The 18,279-nt window shown below is 44.3% G+C and overlaps 1 protein-coding gene across 1 annotated transcript in view; it reads left to right on the top strand.

The window, feature by feature from the left end:
- Positions 1-281: 281 nt before the first annotated feature.
- The window catches only part of LOC110168809 (hamartin-like), a 31,252-nt gene continuing 13,254 nt past the window's right edge, over positions 282-18,279 (top strand). Inside the window, exons 1-12 of the mRNA XM_055161978.1 lie at positions 282-315; positions 1,846-1,957; positions 4,962-5,065; positions 6,460-6,612; positions 7,587-7,731; positions 8,205-8,359; positions 8,551-8,624; positions 9,348-9,561; positions 10,569-10,755; positions 13,807-13,883; positions 13,961-14,125; positions 15,550-15,674. Coding sequence (XP_055017953.1) covers positions 283-315; positions 1,846-1,957; positions 4,962-5,065; positions 6,460-6,612; positions 7,587-7,731; positions 8,205-8,359; positions 8,551-8,624; positions 9,348-9,561; positions 10,569-10,755; positions 13,807-13,883; positions 13,961-14,125; positions 15,550-15,674 — 1,544 coding nt within the window. The 5' untranslated portion in view covers position 282. The remainder of the gene's footprint in view (positions 316-1,845; positions 1,958-4,961; positions 5,066-6,459; positions 6,613-7,586; positions 7,732-8,204; positions 8,360-8,550; positions 8,625-9,347; positions 9,562-10,568; positions 10,756-13,806; positions 13,884-13,960; positions 14,126-15,549; positions 15,675-18,279) is intronic.

Below are 18,279 nucleotides of genomic sequence, written 5' to 3'. Positions count from 1 at the left end.
TTCGCAAACAAAACATCTTGTCTTGTCTCTACCGAATTACCAGATTACATTACTCACTTTAAGTGATTTAATGGATTACGTTACAAACTACATTTTGGTGTGTGTAATCTGTAATCTTCCCAACACTGCAGGAGACACAAGTTTAATCCCGTTCGTCTGGTGATTTTATTTTAAGACACTTTAACCCGCTGGTGCTGTGATTGACAGGTGTGAGTGCGCGCGCGCGTGTGGAGGGCGGCGCCGGAGCTCAGGTTACGTGGTGGGCGTGGCCTGGCGTCGCTGATGTCTGCGTGCGTCCTGACGCATGGCCCGCAGGTAAACAACTGTCCTCCTATAAACGTCTTTTCTCCGTCTTTTCTGCGCTTTTCCGCTGAAGCGTCTCGGCCCGCGTGCGCCGGAGGGGTCCTCGCGGCGGTATGCGGGTGCACGCGGAGTGTCAGGTCGCGTGCGCTGCGTGTGGCTCCCGTTTTAGCCGTTAGCAGGTTAGCATTAGCCCCGTTAAAAGTTCACAGCTGCGTGAGGCGCGTGGCCCCCGCTCCGCCGCACGCGCTCCTCCCTCCCGCGGTGACGTCACACAAAGTTTCTGCGCGAGTAAACACGGCTCACTGCGCATGCGCGGGCCTGCTCCGTCACGTGGCTTTGAGTTTTGCTCTCGAGGACCAAACAGAGTCCTGACTTAGACCTGGTTTAGTCCTGATTTAGACCTGGTTTAGTCCTGACTTAGACCTGGTTTAGTCCTGATTTAGACCTGGTTTAGTCCTGACTTAGACCTGGTTTAGTCCTGACTTAGACCTGGTTTAGTCCTGATTTAGACCTGGTTTAGTCCTGATTTAGACCTGGTTTAGTCCTGATTTAGACCTGGTTTAGTCCCGAGTTAGACCTGCTTTAGTCCTGACTTAGACCTGATTTAGTCCTGATGTAGACCTGGTTTAGTTCTTAGTTTGGCCTGGTTTAGTCCTGACTTAGACCTTTTTCAGTCCTGCTTTAGTCCTGACTTAGACCTGATTTAGTTCTGAGTTAGTCCAGGTTTAGTCTCAGGTTACACCTAGTTCAGTCCTGTTTTAGTCCTTAGTTGGACCTGTTTAATCCTGAGTTAGACCTGGTTTAGTCCTTAGTTAGACCTGGTTTAGTCCTTAGTTAGACCTGGTTTAATCCTTAGTTAGACCTAGTTCAGTCCCGATTTAGTCCTGAGTTAGACTAGGTTTAGTCCTGAATTAGACCAGGTTTAGTCCTGACTTAGTTATGAGTTAGTCCTAGTTCAGTCCTAATTTAGTCTAAGTTCAGTACTGATTTAGTCCCGAGTTAGACCAGGTTTAGTCTGAGTTAGTCCTGAGTTAAACCTGGTTTAGTCCTGAATTAGACCTGGTTCAGACTTGGTTTAGTCCTGAGTTAGACCTGGTTTAGTCCTGAGTTATTGTTAATTTATGTTTGTGTATCTGTCCTGATTCAAATAAAATAAAATAAAAAATAAATCAAATATTAGCGTCGGGCTGCAGGACTTCAGGGGTTTAGTCGTTCTGTCAGTCAGCGGAGTTTTAGTCGACCAAAATGTGCATCGTACTAATCATTTAATTAAGATGGTAAGGATTTCTTTAAAGCTACACTGTGTAACTTTTCAGGTTGGGGTTCCGTCACCTGCTCGTTGGAATGTTCTGCAGTGTGACATTAAACATTTCTATTTTACATTTATTCAATCACAGGTGGATTTATTGCTCAAAAACACCTATAAAAACAGACGTTCTGACTGTGAGCGGAGTCGCCTCTCCACTGATCTGACCTGTAACTAAACGTGACATTTCTCGTGTGATTTGTGTTGTTCATGTGTGTGTGTGTTGTTTGTTGCAGGTGTTAGTCATGTCCCGGGAGCCTGTGGTTCTGGACCTGTCTCTGCTCGAGGGGTCGGACCTGAAGGAGGCGGAGCTCGTCAGAAACTCCCTGTCGCAGCAGCTCAACTCAGGTCTGACGGGCAGATTTATGACGCTGCTGGAGAATACCACACGCATTTACACGCACATTTACACACACTTTTTTAAGAAAGCCGAGAGGGTCACAACAAACGCAAACGCCGCAACAAATACAAATGCGACAACACAACAAAAAGCCACAACACACCAAAAAAAGCCACAACGGAAATGACCGCGGGACTCTATTTTAATGCAAACGTCGCAACAAACACAAACGCAAATGCCACCACAACAACACAAACGCAAATGCCACAACACATTAAAAAGCCACAACACAGACGCAAATGCCACAACACTTTGAAAAACCACAACACAAACGCAAATGCCACAACACATTAAAAAGCCACAACACAAACGCAAATGCCACAACACATTAAAAAGCCACAACACAAACGCAAATGCCACAACACATTAAAAAGCCACAACACACAAATGCACCACACAATGCAAAACAACAAAACGCAAACACAAACGCCACAAAACATTAAAAAGCCACAACACAAATGCAAATGCCACAACACATTAAAAAGCCACAACACAAATGCAAATGCCACAAGCACATTAAAAAGCCACAACACAGACGCAAATGCCACAACACTTTGAAAAACCACAACACAAACGCAAATGCCACAACACATTAAAAAGCCAAAACACAAATGCAAATGCCACAACACATTAAAAAGCCACAACACAAATGCAAATGCCACAGCACATTAAAAAGCCACAACACAGACGCAAATGCCACAACACTTTGAAAAACCACAACACAAACGCAAATGCCACAACACATTAAAAAGCCACAACACAAACGCAAATGTCGCAACACATTAAAAAGCCACAACACACCAAAAAGCCACAACACTTTAAAAAGCCACAACAACAGAAGTGACAGTTGGACTCTATTTTCCGACGGACCGATCAAGCGGCAAGTGAAGAAGAAGAACTACAACGTGAAACGAATAATGATAAAACAATAAATTACTTTTACTTACGTTTCCAACTTCTCCGTTCCTTTACTTTTCACGTTGTAGTTCTTCTTCTTCACTTGCTGCTTGATCGGTCCATCAAAAATAGAGTCCCGCGGTTGCTTCCGTCGTGGCTTTTTTATGTGTTGTGGCTTTTTAATGTGTTGTGGCGTTTGCGTTAAAATAGAGTCCTGCGGTCATTTCCGTTGTGGCTTTTTTGTTGTGTTGTGGCTTTTTGTTGTGTTGTGGCATTTGTATTTGTTGCAGCGTTTGCGTTTGTTGTGACCCTCTCGGCTTCTGTACGTTTTGCCACAGAAAACCATTCACCAGAAGTTCTGCAAACCTAAAGCGGTGCACCTCCGGCCGTAGTGAAAAAGCTCTTTTTGTCTGGATATTCGTATCAGGATAAATAAAAAAAACATTCTTGTATCATTCTTTTTTTTTTTTTTTTTTAACTTAGTTTTTATTAAGTTTAAGATATCACAGCTTGTACATTATAGTCAGTTGTAAGGTTAGGGTTAGGTTGCTTTATTTGTAGGTAAATTTGCTTTGCAAATTTGAGAGGCAGATTCAACATTTTACATTTCACTCATCCACAAAACACGTAAAAACACACAATTACATAATAAAGTGTTACAGAGCTCCAGTGCAGAAAAGTTTGTTCTGTAAACAATTAGTTAAATTCATTCGCGCTCGGCTAAAATCACAATAAATATTAAATATATAAAAACACACAATCTTAGATAAATGGATTACAATTTATTCATAAGTACGACAGCAGCTGGAACAAAGCTAATTTTAAACAATTCGTTCTAGATCTTGGGACTAAAAGTCTCTGACCAGAGGGAAGCAGCTGAAACTCTGAGTTTAGTGGATGTTGCTCATCTTTTAAAATCCTCTGGGACATTCTCTGTAACTGTCTCGAGTCCCGAGAGTCCAGGCAGCTCTGAGGACAAAGCTGGTTACATTTATGTTAGAATACATTTAGAGGGAGTACGTCGAGAGGAGCCAGTTGAGGCTCGGGCATCTGTTCCGGATGTCTCCTGGGCGTCTCCCTCGGGAGGTGTTCCGGGCATGTCCCACCGGGAGGAGGCCCCGGGGAAGACCCAGGACACGCTGGAGGGACTGGAGGCTGCTGCCCCCGCGACCCGGCCCCAGATAAGCGGACGAAAATGGATGGATGGACAGTACATTTAGAAACCAACCAGTTATACATTTACAATAATATTACCGTGTTTTCCTCACTATTAGTTGCTCTGGATTATGAGGTGCACTGTCATTAAATGGTCTATTTTCGGACTTTTTTCACAAATAAACTGTGTGGGACTTTAAATGAAACCCAACAGTGTGATGGGTGAGTGGTTTTGTTTGTTTGTTCGTTCACGGTGACTCTGGGCTTTGTTCAGTTGTGGCGTGTAGGGAGGGTGTGTCTGGGACCAACGGATTGTCGGCGTGTTCGCAGTGACTCATTTGTTCAGTCGTGTCTAGAAGTGGCACATTGCGCTCGCTTTTTCGGTTCGTTCCTCCGTTCCGTTCCTCGTCGGCGTGGAGTGATGAGTGTGTCTGTGGGTGTGTTTCTCTGTGCGGTCTCTGTCTGCTCCGTGTGTGTTTGTGTGTTCTGTGGGTGGTGTGTGTTTGTAGTTTACTGAGGTCTTGCTGGGACACCCGAGTGGATTCGTGTACAGGGCGCTCTGGATTGCAGGGCGCGCGGTAATTTTTTGATGCGGTTAGAGACTTGAGAGCGCGACTAATAGCCCGGAAAATACGGTAGTTTGTTTTTTTCCTGCTTTCCTCCTTTGTTTTGATGTGAACGGAGCATGTGTCCCTCTGATTGGTTAATCCACCTGTCAATCATATCTTCTGGACTCGGAGATACAGCTTCGGACCCACTCGATTTTGTAAAGTTCTGTCTAAGAATGCGGTTTTTGCACAGAATGAACAAAATTAACTACTGTTTAATAAAGTTAGGATCCAGTTAGTGATGAAATAAACCTGAAACCGTTCTGTGTTTAACCTGCAGTTCCTCTTTCAGACAGAGGAGGCGCCGTCCTGACATCCCTGGTGGACTTTTACCTGGAGACCTTTTCCTCTCAGGCCGTTTCTCTGCTGTCGACCGTCAGGGAGCAGCTGCACAAGGTAAACGCACCCGTAAACTCCCTCAGCCAATCAGAGAAGAGCTGCGCAAAGCTGCACTGTGTCACTTTTCTGGTAGAGAGTCTGTCAAATGCTTTTCTCCATAAAGAGGTTATTGCTTTGCCTGAAATGTTCCACAGTATGGCATTAAACCTTTTTATCTTCACGGAGACAAACCAGGCCAAGTTACAGGTGAGGTCTGTGGAGAGGCGACTCCGCTCACACTCACAACGTCTGTTTTTTGAGGTATTTTTGAGCTTTAAAACCACCTGTAATTGAATAAATGTAAAGTAGAGCTGTTTAAAGTCACACTGCGGAACATTGCAGGCAGAGCAATGACATCTCCATCGAAACAGGCACGAACGAACCAGAAAAGTTATACAATGCACCTTTAACATGTTTTATAAGTTTCACTTTTGGTTGAAAACTCCAAAAAAAAAAAGGATAAAACTCTCCTCTTGAAAATGTTATTTTTAAAGGGCCCTTCTTATGCCAAATCAACTTTTCAGAGTTTTCTACCTTCTAAGGCTGCGTTCAGACTGCAGCCTGAAGTGACCCAAGTCAGATTTTTTGGCCTCTATGTTCCTGTATCTGAACTTTTAATGACAGTGTGAACCACACAGATCGGATTTTTTTCAAATGTGACCCAGGACACTTGGATATGTGCTCCTGAAACTGATACATGTCTGATCTTTTGACTTGTGACTTCAGTCTGAGCGGCCAAAGTGCATTCATCCACCTACACGTTATCAACAAGACACAAACGTCACTATTCTGCGCTGAAGTAGGCGAAAATTGTTAATGAACTCCATGTCACTGAAGTGAAGCACATCACCACTCACCACAAAACACCACGACCAAAAACCTCGTCCTTCTCCTTCTCAATCTGCTCCTTAAAACAAGTAAGTTGTTCATGTTCTGGCTCCGGTACGAGAGGAACTTTAAAATCTCCAGGTGCTCGATGCTGCGTCCATGTTTGGACAACTTCTGTAAACACAGAGACGCTCGCTGCGGTTGACGTCGTCGTGTCTCCAGTGTCACATGTGGGACACTATCGGGCCGTTTAATGTTCACACTGGAGTCACATACAAGTCACATTTAACTGGAAATGTGAACGACCTCGAAAAAACATCGGATTTCACAAAAAAATCTGAATTGAGCGTTAAGCCCTGCAGTCTGAACGTAGACTAAGAGTGATGTGTGGTACTTGCTTCTTTTATTATGTTGTTTTAATTCAATATTGCAATTTAAAGTGTCCAATAAATGTCAAGAAATGTCAAATATAACATGAAGATCCACAGGTGTCATAGATTCTAATTATATAACAGACAAAAGCACAATCTTTCTTTTTTTTAACTCTTAACTCTGCACATAGTTCACCTGTTCTGTTTTCGAAGGCGCTGCTGGAGAAGCTAAACGATGCTCTGAATAAATCTGCGTCGCGTCTGGCCGCTCTGTCGCTGCTGGGCCACCTGACGAGGAAGCAGCCGTCGTGGGTTCACCTGGTCACGCGCTGCCCCCTGCTGGCCTCCTTGCTGCGCTGCCTCAAGGTCTGTGCACACAACCAGCTCACAGCCTCCGCACTCACCGCTGTCGGGCGACTTACTTCAAAACTCGAATGTGTTATTTATTTATTTATTTATTCATGACGCGTTCCTGCCATTTCAAAGTTGAAAGTGATTCGTTACATTAAAATATTACTGTGTTTGAAATAGAAAACTTTACACGACTATTACAGAACTTTAACTCTCAACAAAATAACTGTGCTGGAACTTTTGCACCGTACATGGACTAAACCAGGTCTACACGAGGTCTGAACCAGGACTAAACCAGAACTAAACGAGGTCTGAACCAGGACTAAACCAGAACTAAACCAGGACTGAACCAGAACTAAACCAGAACTAAACCAGGACTGAACCAGGCCTGAACAAGGACTAAAGCAGGACTAAAGCAGGACTAAACCAGGACTAAACCAGGTCTAAACCAGGTCTAAACCAGGACTAAACAAGGACTAAAGCAGGACTAAAGCAGGACTAAACCAGGTCTAAACAAGGACTAAACAAGGACTAAAGCAGGACTAAACCAGGTGTAAACAGGGACTAAAGCAGGACTAAACAAGGACTGAACCAGGACTAAACCAGGACTAATCTTGGACTAGGACTTGGACTGTAGTTCCGTCCCTGAGTGAACCCTGAGTTCGTGGAGCATAGTGTCTCAAATCTCGATCGGGCGTCGGTTGCTCTTCGTCTCGTGGAGCATGGAGTTCTGCGTTGGTCCTTTCGCCCGCGGTCACCGTTGTGTCCTGATTATTTATGACAGAGCAACTGGAAATCTAACATGTACCACTTGTCGCTTTGGTTGTCACCTGCTAAACCTCCAAATATTTCCTATCTAATCCTCCTGTTGACTAAAGGAACGATCTGGTGACTCATGATGCTTTGGACAAAGAACAGACTGAACTTCTGTTTATTCTTCATGTTAAAGAGAAAGTGTGAGCAGTAACTCTGGTGTATGTTTGATTCAGACTGACGGTGACGCTGTAGTCCTGTCCACTGGAGTCCTGGTGCTGGTCACTCTGTTACCCATGATCCCTCACTGCGGGAAGCAGCTCGTCTACGATTTCTTCGATGTGTTTGGGCGTTTGGCCTCGTGGAGCCTCAGGAACCCAGGTAAAATAAATATACAAATCAGAACTCTGCCACGGGCCTCATTTATAAATCTCACTTACGCACAAATCCTTGCGTACGCGCTCTCTACGCCAACCGCGGTATTTATGAACCTCAACTAAAGTGTGGCACTTTGTTTAACTCTACACCAACTGGGGACCTCCTGTAAACTCCACACAAAGTCTCGAGACACGTGGAAAAAGCAACACTCGTGGAGAGGATCTAGAAGTAAAGAGTTTGATGAGGAATTTATCTGAAAATCCACTTATATAAAAGAATTACCTTCAGTTTTGTGCATTTAAGTGTTTAGTTCGCCAAAACACAGAGAACCGCTGTTTATTCCACTCACTATTCTCCACAATATTATACATTTGAAACTTGTGCATGAGTGCTGCCACGTTCCCATTCTATGTCCTTTTAATATCTCGTGAAAGTTGCCCATAGAATATAATTGGTCGTGTTGTTTTGTTTTACAGCTCAGGTGCCTGTGCTGCAGCTGCTCCACCTGCAGGGGGCGCTCTACTCGCTCTTCCACAGACTCTACGGCATGTTCCCTGTAAACTTCCTGTCCTATCTGCGGCTGCACTACAGCATGAAGGAAAACACGGACACCTTCCACCGAGTCGTCAAGGTCTGAGCTCACAGAGAAACCGGAGCTTCTGGTGTAAACAACGATCCAGAGATCAGATTCAGGAGACAGTATTTATGTTCCTACTCTGTTTACTGTGTTACTATTAAAGTATTGTAGTGTTTTTGGGGATAGTTGGTGTATCAGGTGACTCATGTGAACTGCACAGATACTGATGTGTGTGTTTGTTTTAGCCCATGTTGGATCACGTCAGAGTTCACCCAGAACTGGTCACAGGAACTCAGGACCAAGAGCTGGACCCCACCAGGTAAAACTCTGCTCCTCTCAGATATTCTTATCATAGACCCGTCGCAAGGTTGGACGAGTGAACGATTAGTGTTAACAATCTGTGTGTCATTCGTTCATTTGTTTTTTCAAAATAAAAACAAAAATAAAAAAACAAAAAAACAAAAACTATTTTCTTCATTATTTGTCTCCAAAACCAAAATGAAAAAAACAGATAATGATTTGTTTTTTTCAAACCAGGACTAAAGCAGGACTCAAACGGGTCCGGGACCAGACCAGATCCAGGACCAGGACTGAGACCTGGACTGAGGCCGAGACCAGACCAGGACTAGACTGTGATTGAGACCGGGAGCAGACCGGGACCAGACCAGGAACGGACTGGGACTGGGACTGAGACTGAGACTGGGACTGGGACTGAGACCGGCACTGAGACCAGAACTGAAAATAGTTTAGTCCTGGTTTAGTCCATTATCCATTTTTTCCATTTTTCATTTAAACACAAAATCGAAAAATGAAAAAAACGTATCATTATCTGTTTTTCATTTTGGTTTTGGAGACAAATACCGAAGAAGCTGTTTTTCTGTTTTTGGTTTTATATTGAAAAACAAATGAAAGAATGACACACAGATTGTTACCCTCGGCTCCACCTTACCTCTGCTGTAGTCGCTCTCGCTCTGAGCTCGGTTCTTTCACTCAGGACGTTGTGTTTCTGTCGTGTGTAGAAGTTGATCTCTGTGCTCTTCAGGTGGAGGCGTTTTGAGGTCCATGACATCGTGATGGAATGTTCTCGTTTGTCTCTGGACCCTCTGGAAGCGTCTAGTGAAGACCTGCTGTACTGCTCCTCCTCCTCCCTTCCCACTGTGCCCTCTGTGCCCACTCTGCCCGCTGTACCCACTGTACCCGCCGTGCCCTCTGTGCCCGTCACTGAGGGGGAGAGCAGCCCAACCACGTCCCTGCAGGTAACTGTTGTTCTGTGATTTCTGCCTGGGCACAGACGTTCACTGTGTTTTGAGCGCCTGGAAGGTAGAAAAGCACAATATAAATGTGAACCGTTTATAATGTTTATTTATTCTAGAGTCTCTGCTGCAGTTTAATCAAATGTTTTCATGATCTGAGAAAGAGAATTTTGAACAGATGTGAAAGAACCCAAAAACCCTCAACGGCCTCGTGGCCAGTTAATGTGTCCATTTACACGTCACAAATATGAACCCTGTGTGTGTGTGTGTGTCTGTGTGTGTGTGTGTGTGTCTGTGTGTGTGTGTGTGTATGTGTGTGTCTGTGTGTGTGTCTGTGTGTGTCTGTTGTGTGTGTGTGTGTGTCTGTGTGTGTGTGTGTGTGTGTGTGTGTGTGTGTGTGTGTGTGTCTGTGTGTGTGTGTGTGTGTGTGTGTGTGTGTGTGTGTCTGTGTGTGTCTGTGTGTGTGTGTGTATGTGTGTGTCTGTGTGTGTGTGTTGTGTGTGTCTGTGTGTGTGTGTGTGTGTGTGTGTGTGTGTGTGTGTGTGTGTGTGTGTATGTGTGTGTCTGTGTGTGTGTGTGTGTCTGTGTGTGTGTGTGTGTGTGTCTGTGTGTGTGTGTGTGTGTGTGTGTATGTGTGTGTGTGTGTGTGTGTGTGTGTGTCTGTGTGTGTATGTGTGTGTCTGTGTGTGTATGTGTGTGTGTGTGTGTTGTGTGTGTTGTGTGTGTCTGTGTGTGTTGTATGTGTGTGTCTGTGTGTGTGTGTTGTGTGTGTCTGTGTGTGTCTGTGTGTGTGTGTCTGTGTTGTGTGTGTGTGTGTGTGTGTGTGTGTGTCTGTGTGTGTGTGTGTGTGTGTGTTGTGTGTGTGTGTGTCTGTGTGTGTGTCTGTATGTGTTTGTATGTGTGTGTGTGTCTGTTGTGTGTGTGTGTCTGTGTGTGTGTGTGTCTGTGTGTGTGTATGTGTGTGTCTGTTGTGTGTGTGTGTGTTTGTGTGTCTTTGTGTGTGTGTTCAGGCTGTCGATCTGGACTGGAGTCCTTCGTCTCACTGCGGCATGTCCACGCCTCCACCTGAAAGACACGCCCCCTCCTCACCAGGCCCCGCCTCCTCGACACCAAGCCCCGCCCTTTTGACTCCAGGCTCCACCCCTTCCACCGCAGGCCCCTCCTCTTCCACACCAGGCCCCGCCCCCTCCACTCCAGGTAATCACATAATCCCTTTTTTACTTATACTTGGGATCAGTGGGCCTCATTCATGAATCTTTTCCTTAAAAATGTTCGTAAGTTCTTTAAGAAGAAGCTGAGAGACTCTACCCCAGATTCACAAAACATTCTTAAGCAGCCGGATTCCTTCTTAACCCACTGATGCCGGATGCTGCGCTCTGCAGCACTGAGTCTCCTGTCGGTGTCTGGATTGTCTGATGATCAGTGTAACTGGTAAAGGCGGAGCCACATCTGGAAGCATGGGGGGCGTGTCCTCCTCTCGCTTCCATTCACTCCCATAGAGACGCAAAACTGCCAGAGCTGTACTGTCACGTTAAACCTTCTGTATCGTGGCGTATTATTTCCCCATTGAAAAATAATCCAAATGTTTCCCGCACATGTTCCCATCAAGACCTGGTTTGAAGTAACAAACGTTGATCTTTACTGCAGCGCAGTAAAGATCAACCACTTGATCTGGTGGCTGTTCCAGACGCTCCTATAACAGGTGCCATATCACTGTGTCGTGTATAGGGATGGGCATGATTAGTCGATTAATCGATAATTGATCATTAAGAATTTCATCGATTACGTAAATTTTAATTGACAAACATGAATGCAGGTTGCTGTGTGTGTCGTGACCAAACAGGTGTGTACATGTGTCTCTGCATCAGAAGGAGCGAGACACAAACAATCAGTCCGCCTGCAACGTACCGAAGTGTATATGCGTATTTAACGATGATTTGTACAAGAAATTCCACACTTTCCGTTGCGTTGGGACAAGTGTGAGTCCATGTGCACAGTGGATAAAGCAGCACATATGTTTCTGTGTCCAGTGGGAAAAAGTTTTTCCAGGTGAGAGTCGCTCAATGTGGATGACGAGGCCCCGCCCCCCTCCCCCCGTACGCTGTCCTGGTTTTGACAAACACAAATCTGGTCACACTGACCTGTATTCACCTGAGTCGTGTCTTTTAATCCAACACAAGTTGAACCACATCAGCGACACAAGAGCTGGAGTTTTATCTTCACTTAATTTATGTAAATTAGTGATGTGGTTTTAAGTTTTGTTTCTGTGAGATTTGAACAAAACTGAATTAAACACATTATAATAAACGGGCTGATGTGGCTCCGGTTGTTAAGGTTTATTTGTCGTTAAGTTGAATTTATTTATGCAGATTAGAAGTGCAGATAATAATAATAATGATGATCATTTTAATATAAAAACGTTAATGATTAATCGATAATCAATCATTACTTCTCTCGACGATCGATTAAGAAAATTTCATCGAATGCCCCTAGTCCTTAGTCGTGTAACAAATAAACATGGTCAAGCACAAAAATGTTGTGCTTGACCCTGGACAACAAACGGGCAACATTTTTGTGCTTCAATGGGTTAAGTGACAGCTGCTCTGAATTCACCAACACCTCAGCTACGAACACCTCTACGCTCGTTTACGTTTCATTTACATAGAAAATCAAAATGTATTTGGTTAGAAACGACCTCTGAACTTCCAGATTTGGCCAATATGGGTTTGACATTCTGACGTGTGAAAGTGTGAGGGAGAAAGTGTCTGAGGAAGTCAGGTGGAGCGTCTACAGTCTACAGCTGTTTTAAAGCTTCAGCTGTGATCTCAAATGTCCAAACTCACTTGAACAAACTCAGGGAGGAAGATTTAAGTCATAAATGTATTGAAATAAGCAGACGGTTTTGTGGTATTTATTGAGCTTTCCACGATCATGGACCGGTGGTAAATACAGAGGGGGGGGCTGGGGTGGGGGGTGGGGGTGCATAAGTGTATGCTCTGGTTATGGGGGGTCAGGGCATGACGGTGGGTGATGTTGGTGTTGAGTCCAGCGCAGTGTCTAGGCTCAGGGCTGTGACAGAGGCTCATATGGAGGCACTGGGGCTGGGACAGACTGAGGCTCACTGCAGCCAGGAGAAAGTCTGTTAGACCAGGGCTTCTTAACCTTTTCAATCTTGGGGCCTGACTTTTTCTGAACAAAGTAAACTGGGGCCCTCTCTCATATTAAGTGCGTTATATTGTACTGATTGTGGGGCCCCCAAGGTGGTGGTCCCAGCCCTACTTTGGCTACGTTCAGACTGCAGCCTGAAGTGACCCAAATCCGTTTTTTTGGCCTCTATGTTCCTGTATCTGATCTTTTAATGACCACACAGATCTGATTTTTTCAAATGTGACACAGGCCACTTGGATATGTGCTCCTGAAACTGATACATATCTGATCTTTTGTCGTGTGACTTCAGTGTGAACGGTCAGGTCCACCACTCACCACTCTTGGCTCCGTCTCCACATCCACACGTTCCTTTCAACGGACTGAACCACAAAACACCACGACCAAAAACCTCGTCCTTCTCAATCTCCTCCTTAAAACAAGTAAGTTGTTCATGTTCTGGCTCCGGTACGAGAGGAACTTTAAAATCTCCAGGTGCTCGATGCTGCGTCCATGTTTGGACAACTTCTGTAAACACAGAGACGCTCGCTGCGGTTGACGTCGTCGTGTCTCCAGTGTCACATGTGGGACACTTTCGGGCCGTTTAATGTTCACACTGGAGTCACATACAAGTCACATTTAACTGGAAATGTGAACGACCTTGAAAAAACATCAGATTTCACAAAAACATCGGAATTGGGCGTTAAGCCCTGCAGTCTGAATGTAGACTTAGAGTCCCGACCCTGTGGTTAAGAATCACTGTGTTAGACTCAATAGACACTGGATCTATAAAACTCCTCATAAGTGTTACTGCATCATACAGTCATATGTTTATAGGAGATAATTTAAGAAAATATATAAATTACATTCATGGAGGAATTACAATTTTTTGGTGCATTATCAAAGTAATAATATTCTAAAACTGTAGAATTTTTGTTCTTACTAGTGCTCCTGACTGTTTGTAGGATTTTTTCAATTTTCAGTTAAGACAAAGTTTTGTGAATGCCAAAAATGACCTTAAGTACAAATTTGTTTCTAAGAACGTTTCATGAATGAGGCCCAATGTTTATCTAATGCCGCTCATTCATCTCTGGCTCTGTGCAGTTGTGGCATCACCCTTCCAGGCTTCCGTACCTGTAGCTCCGCCCCCTGAGCTCTCACCTGTCTCCTGCGACCTCCAGGTTCAATTAAACTAAATCAGACTTTACCTACTTTTGTGTGACATAAATGAACTCTGAATGTTTTTTTTCCCCATCAGCAGCAGCAGCACAAGCAGCCAATCACAGATCAGGATGGACAGAGTGATGTCACGAAGCCCCGCCCCCCGACACACCACTCCATCCCTGACCAATCGTACGAGGCGCTTTTTGAACTGGCCCTGCCTCGAGCGGCGCCGCTGTTTGTGGCCAAAAAACAAAGGTTAGTCACTATTTTATTCTTTTTCTAATTATCTCTTGGTTTGGTGGATAATACCTTTGGTGAATATTTATCAGTTTTTTTTATCAGTTTGTGAAGAAAAGTAGAAAAAAGTAAGGACGTAAGGAAGTAGCTGTGAGTTCTAAAACAGAATCACTCTAAATACGTCATCAGTGGCCATTTTTTGGGTGGTTTGTTTGTTTGTTTAAATTTTTTTACCTTTATTTCACCAGGAGGTCCCATTGTGATTGAGAATCTCTTGCAGCACAATCAATACAAAACAGTAAAATCACAAAGTGTCACGTTACAAAACCATTTACATCTCTCAAGCAAGTGATACCACAGATTGTAATTTAAGGTTTTTCAGTAAATGATTCCAGGACCATGGAGCTGTAGGAAAAGTCAGATTTTCCAGCTCAGAGAAGCACTGATGAAGTTTTCCCTGTATGGCTTTGTGAATAAATATTAACCACTGCTGTTTTTCCATAACAACAGAAAGAAATGCTGTTTCCACACGATTTTTCGTAGCACTGAAAGAAAAGAAAAGTTTGTGTCTAAAATAGAAACCATAGTCACACTTTTTGGGGGAGACCAGGAGCCTCGACCTCCGGAGGTAAACAGAGCGTCGCTTCCTCTTCTGTGTCGCTGTCGTCAGACTCAGCATCAGTTCCAGTTAGAATTATTCGGGTCTTTCTGAATCTCGACAGGATGGTTTCGGTGTCACTGAAGTCCAGACTTTGTCCATCCATCCAGTGACTTCAGGAAAGTTTCATGGTGCATCCTCCCGGTGTCACAAGTTTCTCTCTCACTCCAAACTTTCTTTCTGCTGCTCGATTTCCGTTTTCAGCTGCAGATTTCACGACTTGCTCAGTAGAGCCAAGTGATAGTGGTACAGGAGGAACAGGAGCAGCAGATAAGACTAGAGCCTCTCGCCGCTTCAGTGTGAAAAATTTTATATATAAGTCACATGAAACACCCAAACCATGAAAAAAGTGTGACTTGTAGTCTGAAAAATAGAGTAATATGAAGCAATGGACATTTTGACAAACCTCTGTGTATCTCATTTCTTCTGCTCGTGTCCAACCTTCATCTGCACTTCAAGTCTAAAGTAGGATGAACGTGGTCTAAACCAGTTCTAATTCAGGACTGACCTAAGACTAAGATGGTACTTGGTAAATGGTCACATTTTTATACAGCACTTTTTAGACCTTCAGGGCTCAAAGCTCTTTACAACAAGGAACCACTCACACACCAGTACACACACACACACACACACACACACACTAGGGGCGAAGTGGGTGAAGTGTCTTGCCCAAGGACTCAACTACAGCATTCATCTGTGGGAGCGGGATTCAAAGTGCCAACCTTCTTTCCACGTTCCTACCAACTGAGCTGCTGTCAGATTGAGCCTGTCCTGTGTGTGTCCTGCAGGAGGCGCTGCAGAGAGCAGAGCTGGACCACAGTCCTGTGTCTCCTCTGGAACTTCTGGACCAACTGAAACCAGTCCAAGACCTGCTGATCCTGCAGGGAGACCACGCCCACCAGCAGCTGCTCAGGTCAGTCTGGACAAGGCCTCTTGTGAGAATAACTCATTATAATATCATCTACACGACCAGGAATTTATGGAGCAAAGAAAAAAAAGTTTAAAATCCTTTATTACTCGAAACTGACTCTTGTGAGCTTTAAGTCAGGTTATAATGTTGTTTCCTCATCAAAAACAGACCTGGAGTTGTGTTTTGTTTCATTCACATGTTTGAGTAACTTTTCAGTATTACTCTGTCTACATTTCCAAAGCTCAAAATGTTCTGTTCCACCTTGTGATGTCGTGAAGTGGTCGTTTTCAACAGCTCCTTTTGCCTTTAGTTCAGTAAAGATCGGCAGTTACATCAAAATTATTCTAGTGAAGGTGTATGCAGTTTAAAAACACTGTGGAGCACTTCCTGTATTCCTGCATGACATCACAAGGTGGAGAGAAGAGGTCAGCCTAAATGTGCAGGGTTTGTGTGTTAAACATGTGTGAATGAAACAAAAAAACACAACTCCAGGTCTGTTTGTGACGAGGAAACAACACTAGAACAGATCAGAAAATAGAGTCAAATTAACCCTTTAAACTAAACTAAATAGTTTTCTATTTTTATTCAAATTCCTTATATAAATTTTTTTTGTTTACTACAGTCCGTGTGTTCATTCACAGTTTTGGTGCCTTCAGTGAGAATCTACAGTGTAAATAGTCATGAAAATAAAGAAAAATCTAACACAGAAGTTTGACTGTCAATCTGACATCATCAGAAATCACTCACACACCACTTTCAAAGAGGAGGCACGAGGGCACGAGGGCACGAGGGCACGAGGGCACGAGGGCACGAGGGCACGAGAGCACGAGGGCACAGAGGGCTGGGGCAGAGTCCTGCACCAGGTCGGGTGTCCGCAAATAGTTGCTAAAACAGATGGATTTTAATGTTGTGTAATTTTCCAGGCGGGTGTGCAGGAGGATCAGGTGAATCAAGTGATTGACCAGGAACGACTAAAACAATTAGCGGAGGTGATTGTCTCAGAGGCTGTCCTCCTGGTTTAGACCTGGTTCAGTCCTGGTTAAAATCCTGGCTCAGACCTGGTTTTAGACCTGGTTTAGTCCTGGTTTAGAACTGGTTCTGTCCTGGTTCAGACCTGGTTCAGACCTGGTTCAGACCTGGTTTCAGACCTGGTTTGGACCTGGTTTAGTCCTGGTTTAGACCTGCTTTAGTCCTGCTTTAGTCCTGGTTTAGACCTGGTTTGGACCTGGTTTAGTCCTGCTTTAGTCCTGGTTTAGAACTGGTTTGGACCTGGTTTAGTCCTGCTTTAGTCCTGGTTTAGAACTGGTTGGGACCTGGTTTAGTCCTGGTTCAGTCCTGGTTCAGTCCTGGTTTAGTCCTGGTTTAGAACTGGTTCAGTCCTGGTGTAGTCCTGCTTTAGTCCAGCTTTAATCCTGGTTTAGTCCTGGTTCAGTCCTGGTTTAGTCCTGGTTTAGAACTGGTTCAGTCCTGGTGTAGTCCTGCTTTAGTCCAGCTTTAATCCTGGTTTAGTCCTGGTTCAGTTCTGGTGTAGTCCTGGTATACACGCAACAACTGCAGAGCTGATCACATTTATAATCTGCTAATGACTTGGCGCAGGTTTAGTCCTGGTTTAGTCCTGGTTTAGACCTTGTTTAGACCTGGTTTAGTCCTGGTTTAGTCCTGGTTTAGTCCTGGACCATTTGGCTGTCGGACTAACGGTCTGACCCCGATTTATCACGGGCACAGGCGCGGAACGGGTGGAATCATCATCATCATCATCTTTATTTCGGACTCAGGGTCCATTAAAAAAGGACAGTGACAAAACAATAAACACTCATGTTTTTAAAAGACGACAAACACCAGTGTCTCCACATGTTGGACTGATCTCTTATTGCACTGAATCTCAAATTTGTGAGTGACATTATTATTTCATTGTCTGATTTGTTCAGTCTGCAAATAAAACTGTACATTAAAATTCTTAGTGCAGCCTGCAAAGTTTTCCTTCGAGCAGTAACAAACATTTCAGTCGCACTCGTCCATCGTGGCTCCTCAAAAGCACCCGTAAAGCGTCACTGAGTGCGTATACATGCACATCAATAACCCGGTTATGATTGGGTTTTTTGAGTATCCCGGCTTCTTGATGGTGCATGTAAACGCAGTAACCCGGTTTCAGTAACCCGGTTATGGCAGTATCCCGGTTATTAGAAACCAGGTTACTGTAGCTGGTTTATTCCGATAGTAACCGGGTTACTTGTGGCATGTAAACGCAGTACCCCGGTTACTGCAACATAAAGTTGAGTCACATGCGTCCAAAAGACACTTTCCAGCCTTTCACCACAACAGTAGTGACATAAATAAATTGACCAATATAAATAAAGTGACCAAACGAGTGAAATGACTGTAAAATAAGAGCTGCGCTAAACCTGCGCTAAACCTGCACATGTACAACCTGCACTCGTACGACCTGCACTCGTGTGACGCTGAAAAGCTAAAACATGAACTATCTCCTGTTACTGTATATGCACGGAACACACTTACCATCATCAGCGCCTCTTCTGTCACAGAAATAACACACATAATCCACAGAGTCGTGTCATTTAGTCCAAAAGAAACTGATCGCATCAGCGGC

Source organism: Boleophthalmus pectinirostris, unplaced genomic scaffold (assembly GCF_026225935.1).
Source record: "Boleophthalmus pectinirostris isolate CB_2022bp ecotype Guang Dong unplaced genomic scaffold, ASM2622593v1 HiC_scaffold_4, whole genome shotgun sequence".
Lineage (NCBI taxonomy): Eukaryota > Metazoa > Chordata > Actinopteri > Gobiiformes > Gobiidae > Boleophthalmus > Boleophthalmus pectinirostris.
Note: the sequence above shows the minus strand (reverse complement) of the source record. Positions and strands in the feature narration are given on the sequence as shown.